The 14,137-nt window shown below is 37.7% G+C and overlaps 1 protein-coding gene across 10 annotated transcripts in view; it reads left to right on the top strand.

Moving 5' to 3' along the window:
- Positions 1–14,137, top strand: part of NEO1 (neogenin 1) — a 388,142-nt gene that overhangs the window by 142,970 nt on the left and 231,035 nt on the right. For all 10 annotated transcript variants that reach the window (XM_067555974.1, XM_067555971.1, XM_067555970.1 and 7 more), the window contains exon 2: positions 11,250–11,567. In XM_067555974.1, the coding sequence (XP_067412075.1) occupies positions 11,250–11,567 (318 nt within the window). The remainder of the gene's footprint in view (positions 1–11,249; positions 11,568–14,137) is intronic.

Below are 14,137 nucleotides of genomic sequence, written 5' to 3'. Positions count from 1 at the left end.
AGTTATATAATTAAAAAGCTAAAAGCTATCTAAAGAGTATAACAGCAGACCAAGGGGAAAGGTGGAAGACTTTTAAATCAAATTTGAAGAGCTCCAGTTAGACTGAGAAAAAGGAAGGTTGTTCCATATAGTAGGCACTGCAGAGGAGAAGGGTCTTGCACTAATGCTGGCAAGATTGTGGTCAGACTCAGAAGGAAGTGCTAGGGAACCAGAATGGAAGGAGAGAAGAGAATTTAGGTCTGGGAAGCAGACTAGATTAAAGCTGTGGAGAATTAAGGAAGAAAAAAGTGTAGTTTTTAATCATATCCTAAAATGGGTGAGAATCTAGTGGATGTGTGTGAAGAAGTGATATATTTGAAGTTTAGTATGCGGTGAGAAAGTAGGGATCAGTATTCTGGAGAAATGGGTGTTGGAGTGTTGATATGGGAGGTGGGGGATTTCTAAATTACAAGACCAGAAGGGACCATCTGTGATCATCTAGTTTGGCCTCCTGTGTAGCACAGGCCTTAGGATCTCCCTGACTTAATTCCTGTTTGAACTAGAACATCTCTTTTAGAAAAATACTAATCTTGATTTAAAATGGCCTCTGATGGAGAATCCACAACTGCCTTTGGTAAGATGTCCCAATAATTAATTACCTTCACTGTCAATTACCTTAACTTTTCAATAGCTAAATTCGTGTTCCAGTTTATACTTAAATCAGGAATAATCTCCCATTTAAAAAAAAAAAACCCTTAGTTTTCACTAAATTTGGCTCATTTGCTTTTCATAGGCTACATGAATTTTTAAGACATAAAGGCAATGTTGGGGAAATCAAAGTCCTATTTACTGGCATGAAATATGGGTGGGGAGGAGAACTTTGGCTTTCTGTGGTCACCAAAGTAAGTAGAAGAAATGGTTAAATGGAAGATATGAGTTGAGCGGCAGATGGAGAAAACTGGCTCTGTCTTTTGTTGATGCTTCTGTTTTTGAGACATATTTGTAGGAAGTTGAGTCAAAGCAGTCAGCATTATAGTTGCCATCCTTCTGGCTGAAGATTGGCTGGGGTTGAGATTTTAAACTGTTTAACTCTGCTTAGTCACCCAGAGTGAGTTGATGTTGAGCGATGTAAGATATTTGCATATCATTTTCCCCGCTATGGCTGGATTTGCTAGCTCCATAGTTTCTCTGGTGGCCAAAGAGGTAAGAGTTTAGGTTCCATTTAAAAGGAAAACATGCTGCCCTTGAAATGACAGTTGCTTTTCTTTGAACACCACTCCCATGTGTTTGTTTTTAAATACTAATCAATTAATTCAGTAGGTAATGAAAATTAACTCCAAGATGTTAAAATTCTTCTGAAGCCAAATTACACACTGTTTTTCTAATTTAGTGCCATAAAGCAGAGGTGCTCATGCTCTACCTACATTTGTACTAGGACAAATGAGTTATTAACACCTAATGTGTATAAATGCACTATTTCCCTCCACTCCCAAGGTTTATCTCAACCACCTAACACATATTGGAACTACATGTGCCTTGTCCATACTAGGATGTAATGTGTTAAACATATACTTTTTCCGAAGGAAGACAAGGTCTCTTCTCTCCACAAGTCTGAGCAATTTTTCCGCTGAGTTGTTTAAATATTATGATTGACTACCACACGATACACAAAAACACTTGTAAAAATAATGATCGTTTTCTCCCCAAGATCACACTGTAGTGTTAAAATTCATCTGAGGCATGAGTCACAGAAGGTTGCTTTAGTAACTTGCCATGGACCTGAGTGCCATCCCCAATTTCCACACATTTATGTGCATTTTTGTCCATTAGTAATCCACTTTTGATGGAACCGAGGAACTAATTGAAGTCTTTTACATGAATGAAATAGAACGTTGAAAAATATTTAATTTCAGTTTCCTTTTTGCATTTCTTCACTACATTTTTTATTCCATACCAAGTTGCCTTGTTTCAGTCTTTTGGCTTCTTAAGCTTTTGTTTTGTTGATAAGGGGCTATGGTTACTCTTCTTTCCTACTTGGTCTCCTAGTCTACTGTTCACCTTTTTATTATTGTTTTTCTCTCTTGGGGTTGGTTTCTTGGTTTCTTTCCATGCATACCCACCCCATCTAACATAGGTTGCTCGTCATTTGGCTGGCTTGTCTCTTCATAATGTCTGAAAAATGGTCAGAATAATGCCAAATGTGTTGCAGAAGATGGGCTTTCCATATCTAGCAGCCAAATCCTCCAGTTCCATAACTACCATTTTCATGTGTGCTGAGAGTCATGCATTGGTTCCTTGAACCCTTAGGGAATAAAAAGCAGTCTAAGATCCCACTGATAATACCATCCTTCCCTCCAATCAACTGTTCAGTGCAAAGATGGATGGAGTACTAGAGAAGATGGACAGTAGATCAACAGCTAGGTCCCTAGTGGTTCGGCAGTCCTCAAGAAGAAAGTTTGGGGCTCTTGACTTCAAATATCAGGCTAATAATCTTCATCCACATATTTGTGTTTCATACCCAGACCCCAGCATTAGCACCAACAACATCCTGCTCAACAGCAGCAGGAAAGAGAGAGAGAGAGAACTTCAAGACCTATATAAAGGCAGGCAAACCTCCTTCTCATCTTCCATAAGTAGTCTTATACCACAGATTTGACACGAAGTTTGAGCACTGCTAATCAATCTGAAACCACTTACCCTCCCACCCCTTTGGGGATCTACTTTCTCATTTCTACAGCAATTGGATTACCATCACCACAGGCAGGTGAATCCTAGAAATAGTAAAAATTCCATACAATTTGACACCAGCCTTCTCCTTCCTTCCCTATTCAGGGATCCCTCACAAGAAACTACTGAGGAAAGCAGTCTGCTAGGTCTTGGAAGTAGGGGGATCAAGGAAATTCCAAAGGAATTCTATTCCAGCAGTGTTACAAGAGGTGCTGTCTTGGCCGGCTAAGTCAGAATCTTATTAAACAGAAGGCAAAAGGGGTGGCGGGGGGGGACGAGAGAGGAAAAAGAAGTAAGGTGGGGAAAGAAAAGGATGCATGAGGGAGGGGTGAGAGCAAGAGCCTCAGTATTACATTTGACATGTTCACTGCCAGATGCAGAGCAATGGGATAAATATTGTGATACATACACAAGTCTGTAGTGCCATAGGACCCTGTCAGACCTAGAGAGGTCCTGTTCATGAAATGCTACATGTCTTGATAAATTCCAGGAAACAATCCATTCATAAATGCTGTGACCTCAAGTGGAAAAAGTTTCGAGTCTTGGCATCCAGTAACAACATGGTTCTGACTTCGGTTTCATTCCACGCTGTACTTACTTGCTTCATTTGAAACTTTCTGGTCTCTCCTTGTAGTCTAGGGTGACCAGATAGCAAGTGTGAAAAATCGGGACAGAGGATGTGTGTGTGAGGGGTAAAAGATGCCAGTATAAGACAAAGCCCCCAAAATTGGGATGGGCCCTATGAAATCGGGACGTCTGGTCACCCTATTATAGTCTGTGAATGTGCATACATTAGTTTATCACATATTAAATGATGGTAGGACTGTATTTACTTACGACATAGTAAAGAGATTTATGGAGAGTTTAGTGAACATCTGTCCACCAGTCAGAGATCCAGCTCCATCATGGATCTTAATCTGGTCCTTTTTCGGTTTAGGAAACCTCCCTTTGAACCTCTGAATGAATGTTCGCTATTTCATCCATCATTCACAACAACCTTCATTATAGCCATAACATTTTCCAGGGAGCAAATAGGTGCAAACTCTGATGGCTGATTCACCCTTCATGCTTTTCTACAAGGACAAAGTTGTTCTCTATCCTTACTTACCCTAATGTCTTACTCAATATAGTAACTGATTTCCAGCTCAGCCAATCAATTAATAGTACCTATGCTCATTCAGCAAAGCAAAACTCCACATATAAAGTGTTTAAAAGAGCTTTAGCTTTCTACCTAAATAGAAGCAGAGAGTTTAGAAAGTCATCAGATCTTTTTATTTCTTATGCAAGCAGTTACTTCATACACACACTATTTTAGTGGGTAAGAATGGATAAAGTTGAATAGAGCTACAAATTAGCCCCTATCTCTCTCCCACATGAGGGATTTGATCACATTCCACAAAGGCAATGGTGGTCTCCTTGGCATGCCTTAGGCATATTCTCATTGTAGAAATTTGCAGACTGCTCTGTGGAACTCTATTCACATGTTTACACTAGACTTAGTATTTTGCAGTAGACCTAATATCCTGGTCGAATGCTCAGTTTGATAGAATGGTACTTCTGTCACTGTTTAATTAGGACTCCATGTCTCACTTTCCTCAGGTGACAATACTGCCTATCAAACATGTTCAGAGGCCACTCGAAGAAATGAAGGTTACACACTTGTCACCAAAGTTATTCAGAATGGACTCTGTACAGTCCTACTCCCGACCTCCCTTTCCCTCTTCCTCAGAGTCCTAATTACAATCTCAGACCTGATCAGGTGGTGGAAGGAACTCCAGCCACCTCTGCCTCTCCTCCCCTTCTTCTTCGTCCCTGCCTCCCTCGTCTTCATAGGCTTGGCTTCAGAATTTTTAGGAGCAGTGAGAAAAGGGGCAGGAGGGGGCATGAGAGTACAGCTACAAAATGTTCCACCAACTAAGCTGTATCACTGGTGCATCACATGAGTGTGGATGTGCAGGGTCCATCTCAAAGAACTCTGGTTACAGGTGAGTAATTTTCATTTCTCTGTCTTCTGGACTGACTCCTGTGTTCACTGCCCTTTAAAGTGCATGAAGTTTTATGTGTTTAGTTCTTAAGGTGTGTGGCTCTTTGATCTCTGCTGCGACCTAAGTCCCCAGTCAACCACAGACCTCAAACATTTTTGATTTGGGGGAGTAGATGTAGCTCTTGATTTCTTCTCTTTTCTGGAAAGAGGCAAGGAAACTTTTTTTTGTTTTTGTTTTGGGAGCTGGGGAAGAAAGTATTTGAAATTCTTATTTTCCCACCACAGCAACCCTTGACATTAGCTAGCTTCCCAAGGCATCCTGCCACAAAATTTGCTAGTGCATTCAACCATAATGAGTAACCACATTAACTTCCATGGATTCCAAATATAATAAACTGAGAAAGCGATATTTGAATTGTCAGGCTTCAAAGTTAACATCCCATTGATCTGAACGGGGCTGTTCACACTTCAGTTGTAGCTAGGCTCAGGCGGACATTACTTTGTCAGTTTATATTTTATTTCATATCTGAATGTTATTTTTGCAACCATAATAGTTACAAACTTAGTTTTTAAAATAGAACTTTTGAATAATTATGCAATAATTTCATTGTTAAAAATGGGTAATTTTGTGGCCATTTGCACAGTACATAATGCCGTTGTACAAAGGGCTGTGGTTTTGAAGGGATGAAATAGAAAAAGAATTTTCAAAAGAATTGGTGTTACAGCTTCGTGGTGTACTTTCTTAGTACTACAGAACGTTCATTTTATTTTTCCATGAAGTCTCTGTGGTACTTGTTTATAATGACTCATTAAAGAAATCACTAAAATGGGTACGTATTTTGTAACTAAATTATTTTCATTTGATCTAATTTCTTTAAAATTTACTTAATTTAGTTACATGACTATGGAATGAGTTATATCTATTTTTAAAGCTTCTTGAGGCAGTATTAACACACACAACACTCAATCAAGAGTGAGGGAAGGTGAAGAAAGTTTGGAACATTTATCAGTTGTATCCAAAGTACAGTAAATTAGTTGCAGTCAATGTAATGAGGTGGTCTTCTTAATTGCACTTTGTGTAGGTTGGTGGGGTGGGAGAAGCTCAGGTTATGGTGGATTCTCCATCACTGGCAATTTTAAAATCAAGATTGGATGTTTTTCCAAAACATATGCTCTAGGAATAATCTTGGGGAAATTCTGTGGCTTTTGTTTATACAGGTCAGACTAGATGATCAAAATGATCCCTTCTGGCCCTGGAATCTGTGAATCTGTGATAGAAATAAAAGCCCTCATTGAGGTCTTGTGTGCAGAAGGCAAAGTGTTTGTGCTAAAGCATGGCTTAAACATGGAGATGGATTGGCCTAGTAGTTGAGGGATGAACTTTGTTTTAAGTGGGATTAAAAACTATTTTCAGCCAAGTATATCATGTTTTTAATTGAGTTCCACCCACACTGGCAGTCAAAATCAGAATGTTGAAATCATGCTTTAGTATTGTGATTAAGCATGGTTAGTTGTTCTGTGTAGATAAGAGCCTTTTTCTCTATTGAACCACAATGATGGATTCCTAAATACCTGAGGTCAGTGCTTCTCAACCTATTTACCATTGTGAACTGCACATGCAGCTTTCTGTATGTTATGTGGACCGCAGCCACACAATATATATACTACTTATATGGTCCTGAGGATGTCATATGGGTTGCAGCTGTGTGCTGATTGGGCTGCAAGTGGGCCACAGATTGAGAACCACGGCCTTAGGTGGAATGTTTGATCTCTCTTGCTCATGTAGTTAAATGTTTAACTTTGTAGCTCTCAACAAAAATCTTCATGTCAAGTGACAGATATAGTACTAAAAATAATAATCACTTTATTTATAAGCAAGGCTTCTGTTTTAAATAGAAAAAGTCTGCTTATGAGGTGAATGGTGAGGTTTTACTGGTAAACATGTTTTTGCTGAAATTGAAATACTTTTCTCATTGCTCATGATCTACTTTCCACATCCCTTTGCTGCAAATTGGTATTTTGATGCTGCAACTCATGGCAAACCAAGGAGGGCAGTGCAATGTCCCATCCATGCAGAAAGGCAGAAATGCACCTTGAAAAACAGGGCTTTTAGGTAAACAATTTTGCCAAGAATTTCCTCCAGGAAGGCCAGTTTATCAGGATTTGGGATGTTAGCGTGACCAAACTAAATTTTTCCTGGAACATGTTGCTGTGGTTACTAGAGGGAACTGGAACTTAAGGGTCCAAATGTAATTTTTTTTTCTGATCTGGGCTGTGGCTGTTTCAGTCTGCATGGATTCTTGGAGGTAGACAAGTATTAGAATGATATTAACCTACAAAAGCGTAAATTGTCATCTATTCCTCCTAATCTTATTTTCACGTTTCTGTGAATATGAACAGGAAAGACAATAGGCTTTTGTGCAGTAAGGCTATAGTCCCTATCTTGAGGGAAGCTGGAGTGTCAGTTTGGAGACAAGTGTCTTTCTGTGCAATTCAGTGATAGAGGGAATCATATCAATTTGTTAATTAAGGTTATTTTAGTAGGTAAATCTGATTTAAAAACTTGAGTGATTGAAGAGGCTAGAACATTTATAGGACAGATTTTCATTAGAAGTAAAGGTCTCTTTCATATAACTCTTTCTAAAAACACTTATATGCATGGTAATTCTTCTGTGACTCTTAACTGAAACAAATTCAATTATTAAATGGCTATTCCTCTTTAAGCCAGTTCTAAAGCATTTAATTGCTGACTGATACTAAGAGAAAAACAAAATGTTTGTGAAGTCAGAGTTGTTACCGCCTGTATTCCATTTGGTGAAGGTCTTAAAGAGTTCAGTATAATCTTTATTTTGTATTTGTGAGTGCATTTTTTCCAGAGACGACTGGTGCCTGCTGCGGGGGGCGGGGCGGCACAATTTAAAAGGTCGCCTCCCCTCAACAGCTTGAGTCACGCTCCCCCTTACCCTTAGCGGGCTCCCCCTGCAGCTCTTGAGAGTTAGCTCTGGGAGAGGCAGCTGCAAACAGCTGGGAGCTGCAGGGAGGGGCTGCTGCTTTAGCTCTGTGGGGACAGGCATCAACGGCTCTCCCTGCAATTCCCAGTCCCAACTGTTGCTCCTGCCTCTCCCGCAGCTGCAGCTCCTGACCACACCATGTGACCACACCATGTGACCAAGTGGAGCCAACAAATCCTGTCAAAAAATTTTTTTGGGGGGACATGACCCCATGTGTCGCTGCTGCATTTTTCTACCCCCTTTTTTAGTTGAATTTGTAATGCTTGTGAAACGTGCCAGATTGAAAACCTTTTGGAGGCATGGACAGTCTTTGTTCTGTTTTAACACAGTGCTTAGCATAATGACTGTCTCTTATGGTAATATAAATAACAAGTAGTAGTCATTTAAACCTAGCCACAAAATACGTGCAGATAAGGCCAAGGAAAGACAGGTCTTAGCAAAATGCCTGAAACTTGACCTAAAATACCACTTTTCAGTGATGAAGCCAGTTTGGTTTCCACTCAGTCCTTGGTTTTAATGGACTACCATGTGTCGATGTATAGACAGGTGACATCCATGGTGGCAAGAATGGTTCTGAAGCAGATTGTTAATGTTGTAGAGTTTCTGCAGGAAGTCACTTGTGAAAAGACATTTGATGCTTGCCTTGTCTGAGTATGGCATTGTTGTCTTGTCTTCAGCCAACATATGGATGCTCTTGGTTTCTTTAGGAGCCTCTTGTTACAGATTCCTCACTTTGTTTCCCAGCTAGAGATGGAAATAAACTTCAGTGTTCTGTGTTGTTAGTGCTCCTGAAGCAAGTTGCCACACTTTATATTATGCCCCTTATTTTGTGGTTATTTTGTTATAAAAAGCTCCAGTATTATTATTTTAATTATATTAGTGTGAGACCAGCAGTGTGGTTTATTACATGTGACATATGCCACTTCCAGTTCCTAAGTGGAGGGGGAGAAGCACCTTCATGGTGCAAGAAATAGTTAGGGCCTCCTATCATTGTTTCCTATCAGCTGCTCTGAAAATCTTAAGACCACTCTTGCCACCAAACCAACATTGTAATAGTTGTTTTATTAAGAGATCCTGATTTGGTTGTTAATTTCTATTCTGCCAAAATAATTTTTTGCTTTTTTGTGGAGTCTTCTCTGGCAGTGGAGTGATGAAGTTATGATAAGAGAAAGTGATACTGACACATGGTCTTTCTGCACCTCATTGAGTATACTAGGAATATAGTAATTAAAAACCCACTCAAGAGAAAATGAATATTAATTATAGAAGTTTTTTTGAGAATAATTAAAAATGGAAAAGTAATAATGTTTACCCTTAATTAGTGTAAGAATAAAAACTCTGTTATGGTAGCGCATGACATGTTAGACTCAGAATTGGGTTACAAGTAAATAATTACCAAAAAGCAGACTCTCTTGTCCATTGAAGTCTGATTGCATAATGTTTTTATTCCATGCCATTGCAAATAAATCAGACTGCTCACACCTGCATGCATATATCACAGAAGGTCAAGGAAAAATGTCCTGAAAGAGAATACCATATTGTTTCTATGAATATACTAACATATCACATAGCCATTAATCAAATATATAATTCAGTTAGAGCAGTGGTTCTCAACCTATTTACTATTGTGGGCTGCATCCAATACCACCTGAATGGGCCTGAGGATGTCACATGGGCTGCAGCTGTGTGCTGATTGGGCTGCAGGTTGAGAACCACTGAATTAGAGGGTGCATTTTTTAAATAGTGTATGTCAGTTTGAATCTGGAAGATAATACTCTTGATAAATCTTGACTTATTACTTGGAGCTCTCTTTATAGTAATGAGTTGATCAAGGCTGTAAAACACATTGTTTATTATAATATAAACAAACTGACAAAAGACAAGACATTTTATTCTGCTCTAAATGTTTTTAATTTCATAAATTAAAGTAAAATAAAATGTTTTAACTATTTAGAATTGCTGTGACATATATCTGGGCAAATTGATACACTTTGCCCACAACATGTAACTACAAAGTATTAGAGTAATTTATAAATCCTGTCCATGAGTTATAAAACCAAAACTTACTAAAAGTTATTTTAGAGAGATAGCAGTAATTAAATTGTCGCAAAGAACTGAGATTTCTTTATCTTCAAAAGAGCAGCTGAATTTTTATATTTTTATAACTTTCATATTTGCAGTCAAATGTAAACAGTTTAACTCGATAATGATGTTACAAAAACTGAATTTAACTAGATTTCAAATTGACTGTCTTCCTTTAAGAAATAGCTTGAATTGTCAATAGAAAAGTGGGAAGTCAACCAAACAAGACTTCTCAAACAGATTAAAGATTTCAGCGAAAAATAAGGGGGGCAAAATGTTTTTGTTTTAAAATGCAGAAATAGTTAATTATAGCTAGAGAGCTTAAAACAAATAAGGGTTTTAATAACGATCAGAAGAAAACTATTACAAAAGTAGGATTATTAACAAAGGAGATAAAGTTAACAGCTTCTTAAAAACAAGCTCTGGGCAAAAACTTTATTCTCACAACACCCCCGTGAGGTAAGGAAGAACTACTTAGCCCTGTTTTATTTACCTGCTTTGACCTATTGCCAATAGAAAACATTAGATTTTGTGTAATGGCACTGGTCACTGGAGCACTAATTGTGGTTCAGTATATTATTACAGTGATAATGGGTCTGCCTTGGCATGCAGTATATCAAATCTTGTCACAAATCTCTGATATAGTATCCAAGTTTTGTTGAATGTCTACAACAAACTAAATGAAACTTCGATTTAATAATATTGCCATAAAACACCACAGGACATTAATAAGCATTTGGTGCACATTTTGAGTATTCAAAGGGTTAACCAATCAGTATGTATGTCTCAGGCAATTAACAGGTTTATTTTTTAATCCTAAAGTTTCATAAAACTAAAGTTGTGAAAAGTACTGGTCCAGTGATTGCTGGTCCAATGGAACACAACTTCTTCCCCTATTAAAATAGTTATTGTGGGGTTCTGGGAAGGATGAGGGCAAAAAAGCTGGGTTTTATATGTCAGGCATAGTAATTCTTATAGCATGTCAGTGTTTTGAATTTTTTACTGTTCTATCTTAGGGTTTAGTAGAAAGTAACTTGGACATATAGCTGTTCTTGATGGCCCTTCCTCTTTTTATCTTGATTCCAAGTTGGTCAGGCTAGCTCTTTTACTTCATATCTTTTATTTTGGGATGTCCTTGAACCATTAATAACAAATTGGGTTTTCCATAAGATATTTCATTTGTCCTACATAAATTTCAGTGTCGTTTCTTAAATTTCTCACATAGTTGTCCGCTCAGAATATCTTCTGTCAATAGAAAATATTGGAAGCCTGGAATTTTCAACTCACTAGAACAGAACAATATGGCATTTCCAAAATATTAAGAGACATATTTACTATTCTAAGAGTTATGGGTACTGTGGCACACTAGATATTCTGATGTTTCTTGTGGGGAAGAAATAAATGTCTCCTTATATTAATTATGGAAGGGTAAACAAAAATTTCCAGATTTTACTTATGTTTTACAGGGTCCACTGTGAGAACCTTCACTCCATTTTATTTTTTGGTGGAGCCAGTAGACACATTATCGGTTCGAGGGGCTTCTGTCATCTTGAACTGTTCAGCCTTCTGTGAGTCTTCTCCAAAAATTGAATGGAAGAAAGATGGGACTTTCCTAAATTTGGTGTCAGATGACCGGCGCCAGCTGCTACCAGATGGATCTTTATTAATAAACAGTGTGGTGCATTCCAAACACAATAAACCTGACGAAGGATATTATCAGTGTGTGGCAACTGTGGAAAGCCTTGGGACCATTGTAAGCAAAACAGCAAAGCTTACAGTAGCAGGTGAGTTCTTTAAAATAGTTGACTGTTTGATAAAGTCGATGTGCACATTACAGGATAGAGATGCTTTGGAAGAAAAGACCAAGTATTTTGTCACCTTGCTAATTCAAGCACCTGGCAAACACAACTGAGAAGAAATATATTTGTTGAAGAATCAACATCCCTGAGCCTTCAATTAGGGACTGAGAATGCTCCCACCCCAGTTTAATCTCTAAGGGGACGTCTCAGAAAACTAGGAAAGATCAGACTTGATATTCCTGATATTTCAAAGGTAACAAGCAGAAACACAAAAGATTGAAAGGAAATAAATGCCCAAATTCTCAGGCCTTCTTTATAGATGCTAAGAAAACACAAAAAGCACAACCCTGACTTTTTTTTCTTTTGGAGGTCACCTTTAAGGGCATGCCTAATCCTCCTCAAAGTGCCCCTGTTTGGGAATAGAGACAATAAGATGGGGAGTGGTTGATGTAGGAAGAGATGAGGAACTTGTTGTGGGCGGGTTTATATTATCTGAATATGTCAGGTTCACTTTATAGCTGAGGCCTCAGCAATGTCTGGTTCTATTATTTTTATAGACAGTGTAGCTTTATGCAAACTATACACGTTACATGAAAGAGGCTTATAATTACTTCACAACAGCAAATCAGATTTCAAATACAAAAGAAAAAGAAGCTGAAGCAATTTAAGGAGAAAAAATTGGCCATGCAGCAATTTTCTTTCGTTTCTCTAATGATCTGCTTGCCAGCTTTTCTGACAATTTTTTTCTTTGCCTAACAAATGACTCAGGATAATGAATTCATCCCGAATGGTGCTACAACATCTTCCAGAGCTGCTGTTTGTTGCCCTTTGTATTCAGAGATTGTTTCTATTACATTACTGTGTGTTGTTGTGAAAGACCAGTAACATTGGAAATAAACAATTTATTTTTCTCCATTTTACATCAGTGGCTTCCAGAGTATCCCTGAAATGGGAAGCATATTCCTAATTTTTTTTGGAAATGTTGACATTAAAAGCCATCCCAACAATTTTATCTAAAATAATTATAATCTCTCCTCTTCTGACTGAGTACTGGTAGTTGACTTTGCTGAGTTCTACACCACATGATTCACACACTGTGTGGCATGTCTGTTCTCATTTTCAGTCTAATGATTGTAAGCAGGTTAAGGAGAATTCAAACCACCTTTTATAATGTCCAGTCCCTTTTTATCCTTTGTAGCATTCTGGAAAATTCCAATTATTTAGAATGGGATTTTCAAAAGAAAAGGGCCAGTGACAATATTACCTTTCATAAACATAGAAATGCTGCACAGACAGATTTTTTTTAATTCTCATGCCTACAGGTACACTTTAAAAGGTTTGTAAGCATTGGCATGAATAAATAAATCTGGCCATTGTAGTACAAATGTTTACCGTACAAACATTTTCAACCCACACATCCACATTAAGTAATCCTGCTGTCTTAGAAAGAATATTTATTGTAGCTGGAAACATCTGTTAAAGGAACACATGTGTGACAAAATATCACTTACACATTTTTAGTGGTAAGTAAAATTTTAGTCCAGTGCTGAGAGCTTGCATAAGGCCCTATACTTGATTTAAGCCTTTGAGAAAACAAGGATGGTAGTGGTGGTTTTGAAGTATTGGACTTGGACACAAAGAATTAGAGTTTTGAGTTTTGGCTCTGCCACAATTTCCTGTGATCTTGGGCAAGTCACTTAATCTACCAGTTCCTTAGTTCCCCATCTATAAAGTGGGAGTTATATGTCCGTTCTCTCACACATTTTGACTATCTTGTTTATTTAGATAAATATGAGGGAGTAACTTTTTCATGTGTATGTACCTAGCACAGGGACCTCGATCTCAGAAGGGCCCCCTAGAAATTAATATAATACAAATAATTAATAATATTAAAAATAGCTAAAGTTGGTGTTAGGTTGGGCTTATGTGGTGTATAGGGGCTTATGCAGCTCTCTGAGCTGGGATGCACTTCATCTGTTTAAAAAATGGTGCGGTGTAATACACATTTTTAATTGAAATGAGTTTGGAATAAGTGTATTACTTACAAATGCCAAAACTGCAAGTGAGTAATGCAGGCCTTTGCAAATGATTGCCAATAAAACACTTATGCTACACCGTATTATATACCCTGCATATGACAAATTCTACAGAAACTATGTTTGAGTTTAACTTTCTTTAAAAAAAAAAAAAAAAAAAAAAAAAGGTATTTTTCAGAACCATCTATATGTAAAGCCATGCTGACTACATGCTGTGAATATATAGGCTTTGAAGGAGCGATAAATTGTAATTGATACATTTTATAAATATTATTAAATAATCTAAAATAGTTTTCCATACATCATAATGTCACAAATTTAATGATCTGCCAACATTAGAAACAGATAGATGCCTTATACCATCTATGCAGTGTAGAAAATATAAATAACCACAGTTAAGTGTTGCTCTCATTCATACTTTGCATTCATTAATATTATATGCACTGCTGAATAAAATCTGCCTGCTCAGAAGAGCTTTGTAAAATATTTCATTCTCAGTTCCTGGGTTTTAGATTGCTT

The sequence above is a fragment of the Emydura macquarii genome, unplaced genomic scaffold (assembly GCF_026122565.2).
Source record: "Emydura macquarii macquarii isolate MOO-44397 ecotype Brisbane River unplaced genomic scaffold, CSIRO-AGI_Emac_v2 contig_1644, whole genome shotgun sequence".
In the NCBI taxonomy this organism is placed as follows: Eukaryota; Metazoa; Chordata; order Testudines; family Chelidae; genus Emydura; species Emydura macquarii.
This window is presented reverse-complemented; position numbering and strand designations above follow the sequence as displayed.